The sequence below is a fragment of the Entelurus aequoreus genome, linkage group LG26 (assembly GCF_033978785.1).
Source record: "Entelurus aequoreus isolate RoL-2023_Sb linkage group LG26, RoL_Eaeq_v1.1, whole genome shotgun sequence".
In the NCBI taxonomy this organism is placed as follows: Eukaryota; Metazoa; Chordata; class Actinopteri; order Syngnathiformes; family Syngnathidae; genus Entelurus; species Entelurus aequoreus.
Window position 1 is genome coordinate 37,216,211 of NC_084756.1, and position 17,689 is coordinate 37,233,899.

General features: G+C 38.6%; 1 protein-coding gene across 2 annotated transcripts in view; it reads left to right on the top strand.

Annotated features, from left to right (window-relative positions):
• Positions 1 to 289: 289 nt before the first annotated feature.
• Positions 290 to 17,689, top strand: part of osgn1 (oxidative stress induced growth inhibitor 1) — a 34,328-nt gene continuing 16,928 nt past the window's right edge. The window contains exons 1-5 of one of the 2 annotated variants that reach the window (XM_062037673.1): positions 299 to 347; positions 14,163 to 14,190; positions 16,621 to 16,757; positions 16,900 to 17,091; positions 17,184 to 17,275. In XM_062037673.1, coding sequence (XP_061893657.1) covers positions 14,178 to 14,190; positions 16,621 to 16,757; positions 16,900 to 17,091; positions 17,184 to 17,275 — 434 coding nt within the window. In that variant the 5' untranslated portion in view covers positions 299 to 347; positions 14,163 to 14,177. Of the gene's footprint in view, positions 348 to 14,162; positions 14,191 to 16,620; positions 16,758 to 16,899; positions 17,092 to 17,183; positions 17,276 to 17,689 lie in introns of both variants that reach the window. The other variant, XM_062037672.1, reaches the window with a different exon arrangement.

Consider the following 17,689-nt stretch of genomic DNA (forward strand, 5'->3'; position numbering starts at 1 on the left):
TGACATTCTGTGACGACAAACGACAAAAGCCTTATTTAACTGTCAACCGTTAAAGTTCATTTGACTCCTTGGTGTGTGACACCTGAGGTCGGCGGGCGAGGTCAGCGGAGACGTGACGCCGCGCGCGGCTGCCGGTAACCACGGCAACAAGAAGCGGCCCCTGCTCCGTGTGCTCGTTAGCTGAGATCACAAAGAACACAACGATGTCGCCGCCGCCGCTTTGTTAACGTTCTAATGACTTCTAACACCCGTCGACTTCCTTTGTCTCTCTTCTCTCTCACCAGACAGCATGGAGCGCTGCGACAAAGAAATCGAGTCCGGAGAGATCCTGCCTGTGGTGATTATTGGTAAGAAAAACACACACTTGTTGTCGAGCCATTCGAGTGGTTGTGTCAAGGCTTCTCTAAACGACCTAATAATAATAATGATATTAGGATAGACTTTATTTATTCCGCGATGGGGAAAATGATGTTGTTGCAGAGCAGATACAAAATTCTACAAAAATAAGGTAAAGCACATTAAAAAAAGAGGGAAACATTACATAAAAGACAAAAGAGAACAGAGCGAATGCAACCAGCTGCCACTTCATTGGTGCTATTTCTACACACAGCTACAAAAGTAAAACGCAATGAAAATACAAAAAACTGAGCAATAAATAATACATATTACACGTACATGATTGCGTCGTGGTGGCCCTTGCAGTGCGCCATGCCATCGTCCACTCGGGTGAAAAGACAGGAGCAGACCCAACAAAGCAACCGAGAGAGCCGACTCCGTCCCAGGCTGCCCACTAGCTCTCGAGCGAGAATCCGTCCAGGCAAACTGGAGCGTGAAGCCCGTGCGTTTCCACTCCCAAAACCAACTCCTCCGCGTGTCCTCCGGTTCGTCCACACGGACTCGGGCGTGGCAGAGAGCCAGCAGCTGGTCTCCGGTTGCAAACTTGGCCATGGCCGAAAGGCCCCCCCCCCCCCCCCCCCCCCCCACCCCCCCCCCCCGCCCCGAGGCAGATCAAAAGTTCACCAAAAAAAAGCAGCACGGAAGTCGCGATAGTTGCGCGGCCCGAACCAAAAGGCAAAAACCACATGAAAACAAGAAGGAAAGATCATGGACACAAAAGGTGGATACACACGTGCACAGAGCTCCGGCAACCAGCAGCCACTACAGCGGGCGCCATTTTGGAAAAAAACTTTTTATTATGTTATTAATTCTTAATTAACAATGGATTAGATTTACATATCGCGAAGGAGATTCTTTGGCCACCACACGATTCGAATCGATTCGATTCTTCAAGTTAACGATTCCATTCAAAAATGATTCTAGATTCAAAACGATTCTCGATTCAAAATCAATACTTTTTTAATACCATCGGATGTCAGTTCTATGATTAAGTACAGTCCTCCAAAAAATAGATAAACAGCTGTAAAATAATCTGTATTAAAATAAACTTGGTTTTGATTTAGGGATAAATGCGTTAAAATGTAATATCGGAAATTATCGGTATCGTTTTTTTTATTATCTTTATCGTTTTTTATTATTTTATTTTTTTTATTAAATCAACATAAAAAACACAAGATACACTTACAATCGGCCGATAAATGCGTTAAAATGTAATATCGGAAATTATCGGTATCGTTTTTTTTATTATCTGTATCGTTTTTATTTTTTTTATTTTTTATTTTTATTAAATCAACATAAAAAACACAAGATACACTTACAATTAGTGCACCAACCCAAAAAACCTCCCTCCCCCCCCATTTCTTCTGTATCAATATTCTGGTTCCTACATTATATATCAATATATATCAATACAGTCTGCAAGGGATACAGTCCGTAAGCACACATGATTGTGCGTGCTGCTGCTCCACTAATAGTACTAACTTTTAACACTTCATTTGACTAATTTTTAGGGATGTCCGATAATGTCTTTTTGCCGATATCCGATATTCCGATATTGTCCAACTCTTTAATTACCGATACCGATATCAACCGATACCGATATCAACCGATATATACAGTCGTGAATTAACACATTATTATGCCTAATTTGGACAACCAGGTATGGTGAAGATAAGGTACTTTTTTTAAAAAATTATAAAATAAAATAAGATAAATAAATTAAAAACATTTTCTTGAATAAAAAAAGAAAGTAAAACAATATAAAAACAGTTACATAGAAACTAGTAATTAATGAAAATGAGTAAAATGAAGTGTTAAAGGTTAGTACTATTAGTGGAGCAGCAGCACGCACAATCATGTGTGCTTACGGACTGTATCCCTTGCAGACTGTATTAATATATATCAGACCTGGGCATTGTGCGGCCCGCGGGCCGCATCCGGCCCTTTGTACGTCCCTGTCCGGCCCGCGTGAGGCCAATTATAAATTACAAAATAAATTTTAAAAAGCATCTATTTCGAGTGTGCAATACAACGGTGCTGCTTTTGTTTGAAAAGCGTTATTTGTATTACTTCCGTGTGGACGTATGCTCGTGCGCGCAGCGGCAATCTCAAATTACAAAATAATTTAAAAAAAACATCTTTGTCGTGCGTGCAATACAACTGTGCTGCTTTTATTTTGAAAAGTGTTATATGTGCGTATGTCCTGTGAGGGAAGGCGCACAGCGGTTATCCCCGAGACGCTAAAAAGAGAAAAGTTGATGACGAATGGCGTGTTTTCAACAAGACATGGACTGCCAAGTAAAGGTAAAGCTGTGTGCTTATTTGTGGTACACACGTTGCTGTGTTTAAAGAATATAGTGTAACGACCTGCTGAAGTAGATGTTGTCTTCTTCAGTTGCGTAAATGAGGAGTGAGGAGACGTGCGTGTGGAAGGAACGAGATATGTTGAGCTGTGTTAGTATAGCTTGCTCAATAAAAGTTTAAAAAGAGCGTCAGACTTGATGTGCACTTCTTCTGGACGCTACAATTGGTGGCAGAAGTAAAACTTTGCGCATACTGCGCTGTTTGTGTGCTACGTGAGGAGCTCGCCGCAAAGAGAGAGAGAGACAGAGAGAGAGAGAGACAGAGAGAGAGAGAGTGTTTACAGGTGCAGCCACGCTGCTTGCCACGGGGGGAATTCCGCCCTCAATGAAGACTCCCAGGTTTGATGGCAAGGCGAACTGGGAGGCATTTCATCCCACTTCTGACATCAATTGTAGCGTCCAGAAGAAGTGCACACCAAGTCTGATGCACTTTTTAAACTTTTATTGAGCATGCTATACTAACACAGCTCAACTTATCTCGTTCTTTCCAAAAGGAAAACCAATCCTCATTCCTCATTTCCGCAACAGTAACGCTTCCTCCTTCTTCGCCAATCACCTTACAGGCGTGCTACGTTCACGTTTTCTTATCTGGTTAAATAAAGGTTCTACAACAAAGAGGATGCAGGATAAAGTGACAGAAATTGACATTTTTGTATTGTAATGTACATCAGGAAGTGTTGTGTAAGAAAGTGTTAAAAATAAAAGCATCAAAAGCCATCTGCTTTTGTATAAAGATAAGTTAGGTTAAATGAAAATATTATTATTATTATTATCTATCTTACGGTATATCAAAAATAATTTGAGCAAAATTGAATTGAAATATAGTCAGTGTGGCCCTCCAGCAGTGCTCGGGTTGCTCATGCGGCCCCCGGTAAAAATTATTTGCCCACCCCTGATATATATTGATATATAATGTAGGAAGCAGAATATTAATAACAGAAAGAAACAACCCTTTGTGTGAATGAGGAGGGAGGTTTTTTTGGGTTGGTGCATTAATTGTAAGTGTATCTTGTGTTTTTTATGTTGATTTAATTAAAAAAAAAAACCAAAAAAAAAAACCCCGATACCGATAATAAAAAAAAACGATACCGATAATTTCCAATATTACATTTTAACGCATTTATCGACCGATAATATCGGCTTTCATTCATTACTAGTTTCTATGTAACTGTTTTTATATTGTTGTACTTTCTTTTTTATTCAAGAAAATGTTTTTAATTTATTTATCTTATTTTACTAATTTAAAAAAAAAGTACCTTATCTTCACCATACCTGGTTGTCCAAATTAGGCATAATAATGTGTTAATTCACGACTGCATATATCGGTTGATATCGGTATCGGTTGATATCGGTAATTAAAGAGTTGGACAATATCGGAATATCGGATATCGGCAAAAAGCCATTATCGGACATCCCTATTTATTATGCATTTTCGGCCGGTGCGACTTATACTGCGAAAAATACGGTACACGCTTTCAGGTTGAGTGCATGGCAAAACAAAAGGGGGCGCTATAAACTTTGTGAGGCCACTTTAGCCCATCAGAAGCCAGGAAAAAGGCACAATAACAATCATGCAGGAGAAATGTAGTGACTGAATCATACCTCAGTCAACAGGTGGAATATTCCGCATGAACAATAAACATAAGAAAAAAAGGAGATAACGTTTTGTTTTACAGTTTTATAGTCGTCCTTAGTTAATCTTTACTGTGGCAAAGAACACACGTCCTGTGACTACAGCAATAAAACATGCAGGTAATATTAGTAGTTGTTCAGCTATTAACATAACGACACAATGAAGACTTTGCCTGACTTATTGATGTCAGGTCGTGTTACACCAGCACACCCGATGCACACCTGAGTCACACCAGAAGGTTACGTCATGACACAATGTGCTGTGTCATGCTGATCCTCCGTTTGGTTCGTTCAAGAGGATGAAAGAGGAGTGCAGGATAAGTCAAGCAACAGAATGGAGAGAGTATATACACTACCGTTCAAAAGTTTGGGGTCACCCAAACAATTTAGTGGAATAGCCTTCATTTCTAAGAACAAGAATAGACTGTCGAGTTTAGATGAAAGTTCTCTTTTTCTGGCCATTTTGAGCGTTTAATTGACCCCACAAATGTGATGCTCCAGAAACTCAATCTGCTCAAAGGAATGTCAGGTTTGTAGCTTCTGTAACGAGCTAAAGTGTTTTCAGATGTGTGAACATGATTGCACAAGGGTTTTCTAATCATCAATTAGCCTTCTGAGCCAATGAGCAAACACATTGTACCATTAGAACACTGGAGTGATAGTTGCTGGAAATGGGCCTCTATACACCTATGTAGATATTGCACCAAAAAGCAGACATTTGCAGCTAGAATAGTCATTTACCACATTAGCAATGTATAGAGTGTAGGGATGTCCGATAATGGCTTTTTGCCGATATCCGATATTCCGATATTGTCCAACTCTTTAATTACCGATACCGATATCAACCGATACCGATATCAACCGATATATACAGTCGTGGAATGAACACATTATTATGCCTAATTTGGACAACCAGGTATGGTGAAAATAAGGTACTTTTAAAAAAAATACAAAAATAAAAAATTAAATAAATTAAAAACATTTTCTTGAATAAAAAAGAAAGTAAAACAATATAAAAACAGTTACATAGAAACTAGTAATGAATGAACACATTATTATGCCTAATTTGGACAACCAGGTATAGTGAAGATAAGGTACTTTTTAAAAAAATTAATTAAATAAAATTAAATAAATTAAAAACATTTTCTTGAATAAAAAAGAAAGTAAAACAATATAAAAACAGTTACATAGAAACTAGTAATGAATGAAAATGAGTAAAATTAACTGTTAAAGGTTAGTATTATTAGTGGAGCAGCAGCACGCACAATCATGTGTGCTTACGGACTGTATCCCTTGCAGACTGTATTGATATATATTGATATATAATGTAGGAAGCAGAATATTAATAACAGAAAGAAACAACCCTTTTGTGTGAATGAGTGTAAATGGGGGAGGGAGGTTTTTTTGGGTTGGTGCACTAATTGTAAGTGTATCTTGTGTTTTTTATGTGGATTTAATTTAAAAACAAAAACAAAAACGATACCGATAATAAAAAAAAACGATACCGATAATTTCCGATATTACATTTTAACGCAGTTATCGGCCGATATTATCGGACATCTCTAATAGAGTGTATTTCTTTCAAGTTAAGACTAGTTTAAAGTTGTCTTCATTGAAAAGTACAGTGCTTTTCCTTCAAAAATAAGAACATTTCAATGTGACCCCAAACTTTTGAACGGTAGTGTATTTTATTTCATTCAACGTTGACACTTGCTTTGTTACAAGGTTGTCATGATCCGTTGCCTGGTTCGTGTTTTGTTTAGTTAGACTCCCTTAGTTCTGTTTCAGCACCCCGGGGTTTGTTTTTTCTTGGTTGCCGTGGGTGCTGATTATTTCACCTTCATCTGATTCGTGCTCCCGGGCACTAATCAGAGAGCTACTTATTCCTGTCTTGTTTGCTCATGCAACAAGTTACCTTTGTGATTCCTGTTCTTGGAGTACGGTATTTTTCGGACTATAAGTGGCAGTTTTTTTTCATAGTTTGGCCGGGGGTACGACTTATACTCAGGAGCGACTTATGTGTGAAATGATTAACACATTAGTGTAAAATATCAAATAATATTATTGATCTCATTCACGTAAGAGACTAGAGCAGGGGTCACCAACGCGGTGCCCGCGGGCACCAGGTAGCCCGTAAGGACCAGGGGCCGTACTTATCAAGCTTCTTAGAATTACTACTAAGAAGTCTGCTAAGAGTTGACTTAAGAGTAAATAAATTATTCGCTGAAAGCTGCACTTAAAAGTTAGTTATCAAGCGTCTTACTCACACTTTCAGCGAAGTGTAGGACTGAATCTTAAGTGTCACACTCAGAGCTGAATTACGACATTACTATGTGCCGTAAACGGAATTTTAGGTGACGTCATTTCTGTGTGCATAGAAATGACCAATCACGGAAGGGAATCCCTTGTCTAAGAATAAAGAAATATCTTAGAAATATTTAAGTGGACAATGGGAGTGTATATTTTGACAATAAACTACAAAATAATACAAAACAAACTAGTCCCCGCCGGCACTCACGCTACCACTCCCTCTCTTCTCTCGCCCACACACTCACTGACGTCACTCACCTCACGGCCACACACATACGCTACTGTCATAACATTTTCTTTCCAATTCATTAATTAGGCAACTAATTTGAAACTGGTGTGGGTGGCTCTATATATACTAGCCCACTGCAGACACATGCAGAAATCAACAAGGAATCGAAAAGTATTAAATCTGTGACAAAAATAATATCCGCTCTGTCTAAACGATACCGTTTGATCAGCTGCTCGTCATCAAAAAAAAAAAAAACATTGTTCCGCTCCCTGAACGTTCGCGCACGTCTCCCTCGCCTCAGTGCCATCCCCTGCTGGCAACTCCTAACCACTTAAGACACCTCTGAAGGTCTCTTAAATATCGTGGAGAGTAGGAGTGATTCTTACACTTAAGAACGTTGATAAAAAGCTTTTATTCTTAAGTTTGAGAGTAGGACTAAATTTCGCAAATTCTCAGGACTTAAGTGTAAAATGGCACTCTAAGAAGCTTGATAAGTACGGCCCCAGATGAGTAGCCCGCAGGCCTGTTCTAAAAATAGCTCAAATAGCAGCACTTACCAGTGAGCTGCCTCTATTTTTTAAATTTTATTTACTTACTAGCAAGCTGGTCTCGCTTTGCCCGACATTTTTAATTCTAAGGGAGACAAAACTCAAATAGAATTTGAAAATCCAAGAAAATATTTTAAAGACTTGGTCTTCACTTGTTTAAATAAATTAATTAATTTCTTTACTTTGCTTCTTATAACTTTCAGAAAGACAATTTTAGAGAAAAAATACAACCCTAAAAATGATTTTAGGATTTTTAGGCACATATACCTTTTTACCTTTTAAATTCCTTCCTCTTCTTTCCTGACAATTTAAATCAATGTTCAAGTAAATTTATTTTTTTTATTGTAAAGAATAATAAATACATTTTAATTTAATTCTTCATTTTAGCTTCTGTTTTTTCGACGAAGAATATTTGTGAAATATTTCTTCAAACTTACTATGATTCAAATTCAAAAAAAATATTCTGGCAAATCTACAAAATCTGTAGAATGAAATTCAAATCTTATTTCAAAGTCTTTTGAATTTCTTTTAAAATTTTTGTTCTGGAAAATCTAGAAGAAATAATGATTTGTTAGAAATGTAGCTTGGTCCAATTTGTTATATATTCTAACAAAGTGCAGATTGGATTTGAACCTATTTAAAACATGTCATCAAAATTCTAAAATTAATCTTAATCAGGAAAAATTACTTATGATGTTCCATAAATTATTTTTTTTTTTTTTTCAAAAAGATTCGAATTAGCTAGTTTTTCTCTTCTTTTTGTCGGTTGAATTTTGAATTTTAAAGAGTCGAATTTGAAGATGAAATATGTTTCAAAATTTAATTGTCATTTTTTTTCGTGTTTTCTCCTCTTTTAAACCGTTCAATTAAGTGTAAATATCATTAATTATTAATAATAACATAGAGTTAAAGGTAAATTGAGCAAATTGGCTATTTCTGGCAATTTATTTAAGTGTGTATCAAACTGGTAGCCCTTCACATTAATCACTACCCAAGAAGTAGCTCTTGGTTGGTGACCCCTGTTCTAGACGTATAAGATTTCATGGGATTTAGCGATTAGGAGTGACAGATTGTTTGGTAAACGTATAGCATGTTCTATATGTTATAGTTATTTGAATGACTCTTACCATAATATGTTACGTTAACATACCAGGCACCTTCTCAGCCTGTTGTTCACTATTTTTATTTATTTTAAATTGCCTTTCAAATGTCTATTCTTGCTGTTGGCTTTTATCAAATACATTTCCCCCAAAAATGCGACTAAAACTCCAGTGCGACTTATATATGTTTTTTTCCTTCTTTATTATGCATTTTCGGCCGGTGCGACTTATACTCAGGTGCGACTTATAGTCCAAAAAATATGGTAAGCTTCGCCATAGCTTCCCATGCTATCAGCATGCTTTTCTGTTGACTTGTATTTCCTGACTGATTTATGCTAAATAAATCCCTGTCCTACCTACACGCTGCCTCCGGAGTTCCGTCTGCATCTTGGGTAAACAATCCGCCGTAACAAAGATTAATTTGTAGATTCCATTTTAGATTGGCACCTACAGCTCAAATATGGTTACTTTACTCTTTCTATTTGAGTTTCATTCACCATAATTTGCATCCGTTTTACATTTTAATGATATCCAAATATTCCGTTTTCATATTTATTTAAGTTTACTGACAGTTAATGCCCAGCCATCTTTTTATGGTTCCACTTCCCCCGTGTTCAGAACGTGCCTCATCGCCACACAAAACATGTGTTAGCATTGCAGATATTATTTATGTATATAGTAGGCTTGTCCCGATACTATTATTTTATAGCGGTACCAAAATGTATATATTTCGATACTTTTCAAAATAAAGGGAACCACAAAAAAATGTCATTATTGGCTTTAAAGGCCTACTGAAATGAAATATTCTTATTTAAACGGGGATAGCAGATCCATTCTATGTGTCATACTTGATCATTTTGCGATGTTGCCTTATTTTTGCTGAAAGGATTTAGTAGAGAACATCGACGATAAAGTTCGCAACTTTTGGTCGCTGATAAAAAAAAAGCCTTGCCTGTACCGGAAGTAGCGTGACGTCACAGGTTGAAAGGCTCCTCACATTTCCCCATTGTTTACACCAGCAGCGAGAGCGTTTCGGACCGAGAAAGCAACGATTACCCCATTAATTTGCCAGGATGAAAGATTCGTGGATGAGGAACGTGAGAGTGAAGGACTAGAGTGCAGTGCAGGACGAATCTTTTTTCGCTCGGACCGTAACTTAGGTACAAGCTGGCTCATTGGATTCCACACTCTCTCCTTTTTCTATTGTGGATCACGGATTTGTATTTTAAACCACCTCGGATACTATATCCTCTTGAAAATGAGAGTCGAGGACGCGAAATGGACATTCACAGTGACTTTTATCTCCACGGCAATAAATCGGCGAAGCACTTCAGCTACGGAGCTAACGTGATAGCATCGTGCTTAAATGCAGATAGAAACAAAATAAATAAACCCCTGACTGGAAGGATAGACAGCAGATCAACAATACTACCAAACACTGGACCTGTAACCACACGGTTAACGCTGTCCAACCTGGCGAAGCCTAGCAATGCTGTTGCTAACGACGCCATAGAAGCTAACTTAGCTACGGGACCTCGACAGAGCTATGCTAAAACATTAGATATCCATTGAACATTAGCCAGCCCTCATCTGCTCATCAACACCCGTGCTCACCTGCGTTCCAGCGATCGACGGCGCGACGAAGGACTTCACCCGATCATCGATGCGGTCGGCGGCTAGCGTCGGATAGCGCGTCTGCTATCCAAGTCAAAATCCTCCTGGTTGTGTTGCTGCAGCCAGCCGCTAATACACCGATCCCACCTACAGCTTTCTTCTTCATTAAACAAATTGCAATAGATTCACCAACACAGATGTCCAGAATACTGTGGAATTTTGAGATGAAAACAGAGTTTTTTGTATAGGATTCAATGTGTCCGAATACTTCCGTATCAACCGTTGACGTCACGCACATACGTCATCATACATAGACGTTTTCAACCGGAAGTGTGGCGGGAAGTTTAAAATGTCACTTTATAAGTTAACCCGGCCGTATTGGCATGTGTTGCAATGTTAAGATTTCATCATTGATATATAAACTATCAGACTGCGTGGTCGCTAGTAGTGGCTTTCAGTGGGCCTTTAATTTACCGGGAAATCTTATGATACATGAAACATACAGTATGTTTCTTATTGCAATCAAATAAGAATTTTGTCCTTAAATAAAAGAGTGAACATACTAGACAACTTGTCTTTTAGTAGTAAGTAAACAAACAAAGACTCCTAATTAGTCTGCTGACGTATGCAGTAACATATTGTGTCATTTATACACCTATTATTTTGTCAATATTATGATGGATTATTACCATATTTTTAGGACTAAAAATTGCTCCGGAGTATAAGTCGCACCGGCCTAAAAATGCATAATAAAGAAGGAAAAAAACATATATAAGTCGCAGTGGAGTATAAGTCGCATTTTTTGGGGGAAATGTATTTGATAAAAGCCAACAGCAAGAATAGACATTTGAAAGGCAATTTAAAATGTCTAAAGAATAGTGAACAACAGGCTGAATAAGTGTACGTTATATGAGGCATAAATAACCAACTGGTATGTTAACGTAACATATTATGGTAAGAGTCATTCAAATAACTATAACATATACAACATGCTATACGTTTACCAAACAATCTGTAACTCATCACTAAATCTCATGAAATCTTATACGTCTAGTCTCTTACGTGAATGAGATAACTAATAGTATTTGATATTTTACGCTAATGTGTTCATCATTTCACACATAAGTCGCTCCTGAGTATAAATCGCACCCAAACTATGAAAAAAAAACTGTGATTTATAGTCCGAAAAATACGGTAATTTTTTGGTAGCGGTACCAAAATGTATATATTCCGATACTTTTCAAAATAAAGGGAACCACAAAAAATGTCATTATTGGCTTTAATTTATTTGGAAATCTTATGATGCATTAAACATATTCTTATTGCAATCAAATAAGAATTTTGTCCTTAAATAAAATAGTCAACATACTAGACAACTTGTCTTTTAGTAGTAAGTAAACAAACAAAGTCTCCTAATTAGTCCGCGGACGTATGCAGTAACATTAGGGGTGTAACAGTATGTCTATTTGTATTGAACCGTTTTGGTACGGGGGTTCCGGTTCGGTTCGGAGGTGTACCGAACGAGTTTCCACACGGACATATTAAGTAGCGTAACGCACGTTGTGTAAACAATGCACACCGAGGCACAACACGCGGCATGCTAGCAGCTAACGGGCTAGGATAGACTGACCATACGTCCTCTTTTCACCGGACATGTCCTCTTTTGCGGAGCTGTCAGGGCGGAGTTTCTTAAATGCCTCAAATGTCCGGCATTTTAAGTTAGGGTTGCGTGTATTTTCAATGTACGTTCAGGGTTAAGAAGGGGTTAAAAACAAAACAAACAGCAGCATTGGTGAGGGAGGGGCAGAGACAGAGAGAGAGAGAGAGAGTTATGATAAACGCGCATGCGTCGCCAGGCTCTGCTTTTTATCCATAGATTTATCACATTTAATTTTGTATTATCTATAGCAGGGGTGTCAAAAGTGTGCCCCGGAGACCATTTGCGGCCCACAGCTAATGTTTTAAAGGCCCACGGCACATTCTAAAAATACTACTAAAATAAACAAAAACATAACAAAAGTGAAATAAAAAAGCTTAAAGGTTAAATGTCATTTAGAAAAAGTTGCAATGTTGACTAATAAAACAAAGCTGTTTTTGTTTTCTTTCAAACTGTCATTGCTCAAAACATAATATTGAATCAAAATCAATGTTATTATGAATTATTGACCTATCCAAGGTTCCCATTACTTCACATCAAATATTACACTAAGAAAAATATTTTTGGTGGAAGATTTTGCAAATTTGGTAACTAAATAACCTAAAAATGTATATTTTGTTGTTTTCTTACTGTACCGAAAATGAACCGAACCGTGACCTCTAAACCGAGGTACGTACCGATCCGAAATTTTTGTGTACCGTTACACCCCTAAGTAACATATTGTCATTTATATTCTATTATTTTGTCAATATTATGATGGATTATTAATCTGCTTGTTCATTTACTGTTAATATCTGCTTACTTTCCGTTTCAACATGTTTTATCTACACTTCTGTTCAAATGTAATAATCACTTATTCTTCTGTTGTTTGATACTTTATGTAAGTTTTGGCTGATACTCCAAATCAAACCAAATACCAAGTAGTTACATGATCGTACATTGGTCATAATTCAAGTTCTCCTGCGTCCGGGGACGTATTTCCTGACTTTATAAACAATAACAAAATGACAAAATGTTTAGTGATAATGAAAAATATTGATGACATTGTATTATCCACGAGATGCGCTTGTACTTGGTATCGTTACTGCCGATATTTGTATATCCACCCATTTGTTTCAGGAGCGCTAGCTTACTGTTAGCGGTTAGCTATTGTATCCTCCTACGGTGTGTAGTGAAGCATGTTTAGCTATTATTGTAAGAAACTTTGCCGATTTGTCGCCACAAAGGCGAGAATTAGTGATTTAGAAGTAGCTAAAACACTACGGCGAGACGTTTACCGCTACTAGCTAGCTATGTTTTGAAGCACCGCGCCAGTGTTTGTACGCTACTTTATGTTGTATATTTTTATGAGATTTGCAGTTAATTTTGTCATCTATTATTACATCTAAAAATGTGTTTTCTGATACTCTTTTAATATCTACTCTATTTTGTTTGTTTCCCTTCTACTGTTTACGAATATAATCATCATTTTACTAAGCTTGAAAGAGAGTCCGTCTTCGTCAAACCATTTCTTTTGTTAATATTTGTATTGGCTTCTGTGTGTTCTCTCATGAACAAAACGTCCGCAAATAATACTAACTTTCACGTCTTTTGTAACTTCACCAATGTCGATTGAACAATTTTGGTCCCGGTATTGATCCCTGGGGTACACCACAGGATATATTCAGCGTTGTTCGCCTATCTTCACGTTTTGTTTCCTGTTGGTTAAGTAGCCTCTTACTCGGTTCAGGACCAACCCTCTGATGCCATACCGTTCTATTTTTTGTACTCAAATATTGTGAATGAGTGTGTCAAATGATGATGCACATTGTTTACCAACTATTGCATTGGTAATTTTGATTAAAGCCATCATTTTCATATGATATGCCACATTATTTTATGTGATATGCCGCGTGAATTTATATGGCCCGCAACATCATTTTATTTGATATGCCGCGTTAATTAAGTGGCCCGCCACATCATTTTTTTATATGGTATGCCACATTATTTTATGTGATATTCCGCATTTGTGGGCCGCAACCGTCATGTTCTGTGGTCTGGATTATGTTTTGTTATTTTTTGGACTCCACGAGTTCCTGTTTTTGTGCACCCTTGTTTGTTTTAGTTTCCATGACGACTCATTAGTTCCACCTGCCTCATGGGTTCGAATCCCGCACCTGCTCTAAACAGAGACTATTATTTAAGCCTGTTTTGGCAGTTAGTCGTCCTGGCGACATTACTCTGTGCTGCTCTGCTCATGCCATAGTTCATGCTCTGTTGATGTTCATTTCATGCTCTGTACATTGATTGTTTCATGCTCTTCCCTTGCCGTAGTTTGATGCTCGTTCCATGCCTCGTCAAAGTAAGTTTTGTTTATTCACGCCACTGTTAGCGAGTTTTTTGTTTCATGTCCATAGTTTATGCTAAGTCTTAGCTTTTGTTTCCTGCGTTAAGTTGTCATCAGTTTTTATATGATATGCCACATCATTTTATGTGAAACGCTGCATTAATTTAGGTGACATGCCACAATAATGTATATGGCCCGCCACATTATTTTATGTGATATTCTGCTTTATTTATGTGGCCCGCAACATCATTTTTTATATGATATGCCACATTATTTATGTGATATGCCGCGTTAATTTATGTGGCCAGCCACATTATTTTATGTGATATTCCGCTTTAATGTATGTGGCCCGTAACATCATTTTTTATATGATATGCCGCATTAATTTAAGTGGCCCGCCACATCATTTTTTATATGATATGCCACATAAATTTATGTGATATGCCGTCACATAATTTTTTATATGATATGCCACATCATTTTATGTGAAACGCTGCATTAATTTAGGTGACATGCCACATTAATGTATATGGCCTGCCACATTATTTTATGTGATATTCTGCTTTAATTTATGTGGCCCGCAACATCATATTTTATATATGATATGCCACATTATTTATGTGAAACGCTGCATTAATTTAGGTGACACGCCACATTAATGTATATGGCCCGCCACATTATTTTATGTGATATTCTGCTTTATTTATGTGGCCCGCAACATCATTTTTTATATGATATGCCACATTATTTATGTGATATGCCGCATTCATTTATGTGGCCAGCCACATTATTTTATGTGGCCAGCCACATTATTTTATGTGATATTCCGCTTTAATTTACGTGGCCCGTCACATAATTTTTTATATGATATGCCACATCATTTTATGTGAAACGCTGCATTAATTTAGGTGACATGCCACATTAATGTATATGGTCGCCACATTAATTTATGTGATATTCCGCTTTAATTTATGTGGCCCGCAACATCATATTTTATATATGATATGCCACATTATTATTGTATGTGAAACGCTGCATTAATTTAGGTGACATGCCACATTAATGTATATGGCCGCCACATTATTTTATGTGATATTGTGATTTATTTATGTGGCCCGCAACATCATTTTTTATATGATATGCCACATTATTTATGTGATATGCCGCTTTAATTTATGTGGCCAGCCACATTATTTTATGTGATATTCCGCTTTAATTTACGTGGCCTGTAACATCATTTTTTATATGATATGCCACATAAATTTATGTGATATGCCGTCACATAATTTTTTATATGATATGCCACATTATTTTATGTGATATTCCGCATTAATTTACGTGGCCTGTAACATCATTTTTTATATGATATGCCACATAAATTTATGTGATATGCCGTCACATAATTTTTTATATGATATGCCACATCATTTTATGTGAAACGCTGCATTAATTTAGGTGACATGCCACATTAATGTATATGGCCTGCCACATTATTTTATGTGATATTCTGCTTTAATTTATGTGGCCCGCAACATCATTTTTTATATGATATGCCACATTATTTATGTGATATGCCGCATTCATTTATGTGGCCAGCCACATTATTTTATGTGATATTCCGCAATAATTTATGTGGCCTGCCGTGTTATTTTAATTGAAGCCATGGGTGTTAAAATAAAGTTAAAGTACCAATGATTGTCACACACACACGAGGTATGGCGAAATTATTCTCTGCATTTGACCCATCACCCTTGATCACCCCTTGGGAGGGGAGGTGAGGGGAGCAGTGAGCAGCAGCAGTGATTTAACCCCCAATTCCAACCTTTGATGCAGAGTGCCAAGCAGGGAGGTAATTGCTCCCACTTTTATAGTCTTTGGTATGACTCGGCCGGGGTTTGAACTCACAACCTACCCATCTCAGGGCGGACACTCTAACCACTAGGCCACTGAGTAAGTGATATCAGCTCTGTATCTATATTAGTATTCTAAGTTGGTTAATGAAACTCTCCAATCTGTTATTGAACAGTTTTTCAATGATTTTAGAAAACAGTGGCAGTAAAGAAAGGTGTCTAAAATGTGTCAGTTGGTGTCTCCAGTCTTACAAATCGCTACAACTTTACTTCTTTTCCTTTTGTGTTGGTTACACAAGTGGCACCTATGAAGGGTTCAGGAAGCGTGTGTGCGGGTCCTTCTTTGTGTTCAGGCATGCTGAGTCATGGCACTGTTGTCTGTTATCTTTGTGGACATCTTAGACATGCAAGCAAGCTTTCAAACATGTCCGAAAAGGAGCTGGTTTAGTTCTAGCCCTTCTCTCCGTGTCCCAGCATGGACTAGTGACCCTTTGGCTCAAAACTGTGTTGGGTTAGTTCAGAATAGCAGAAAGTGTAAGCAAGACAACCATGACACCTGACCCCCCACACCCAAGCTCTGCTCTGCGTCTCCTAGGCAACGGCCCATCAGGGATCTGCCTGTCCTACCTGTTGTCGGGCTACACCCCCTACCTGTCGCCTGAGGCGTCGCACCCCAACCCCCTGCTGCACAGCAAGCTGGCCGAGCAGCCCGGCCTGTCGCTGCTGGAGCAGGTAGCGACACACACACACACACACACACACACACACACACACACACACACACACACACACACACACACACACACACACACACACACACACACACGGCAGGTGGTTGGCGAGTACGCTCAAGGTGGCGGTCTGTCCTCTGCAGGACCTGGAGTATCTGTGCGAGGGTCTGCAGGGCCGCTCGTCCAACCCGGTGGCCGTCCTCTTCGACTCGCTGCTGCTCCCCGACAGCGACTTCGGCATGGAGCACACGTCTCCGCTGGAGTGGCGGTACGAGCCCGAGCGTGCCGTGCCGCACTTGGTCCTGGGGAAGGGTCCGCCGGGGGGAGCCTGGCATGTACGTAGACCTCACCCCCCCCCCCTACACCCCCTCCTCATTTCCCTGCTTCAGTGTGCGTTGATGTGCAATTGTCTGTGTGCGGCTTGCAGGCCATGGAAGGTTCCATGCTCACGCTGAGCTTGGCCAACTGGATGGAGCTGCCAGGACTCAAACTGAAGGACTGGATGAAAGACAAGCGCAGGTCAGTTGATGCTGCGGGAAACTCTGTTCCGCTATGCTTAAAAGAAAACCTCCATTAGGTCGACTTCCGCTGCAAAACGTCCCATTACATTTGCTATAATCTGTTCCAGTGTCAGTGCCATGTTTTTGTTGCAAAACATCATTTAGATCACAGGTGTCAAACTCAAAGCCCCCGGGGGGGCCAATCTGGCCCGCCACATGATTTGTATGTCATTTATGTGGCCTGCCGCATCATTTTAAGTAGCCTGCCGCATCATTTTATGTCATATGCCGCATTATTTGATGTGGCCCGCAATGTCATTATGTGGCCTGCCGCATCATTTTAAGTAGCCTGCCGCACCATTTTATGTCATATGCTGCATTATTTGATGTGGCCCGCAATGTCATTTATGTGGCCTGCCGCATAATTTTTTAT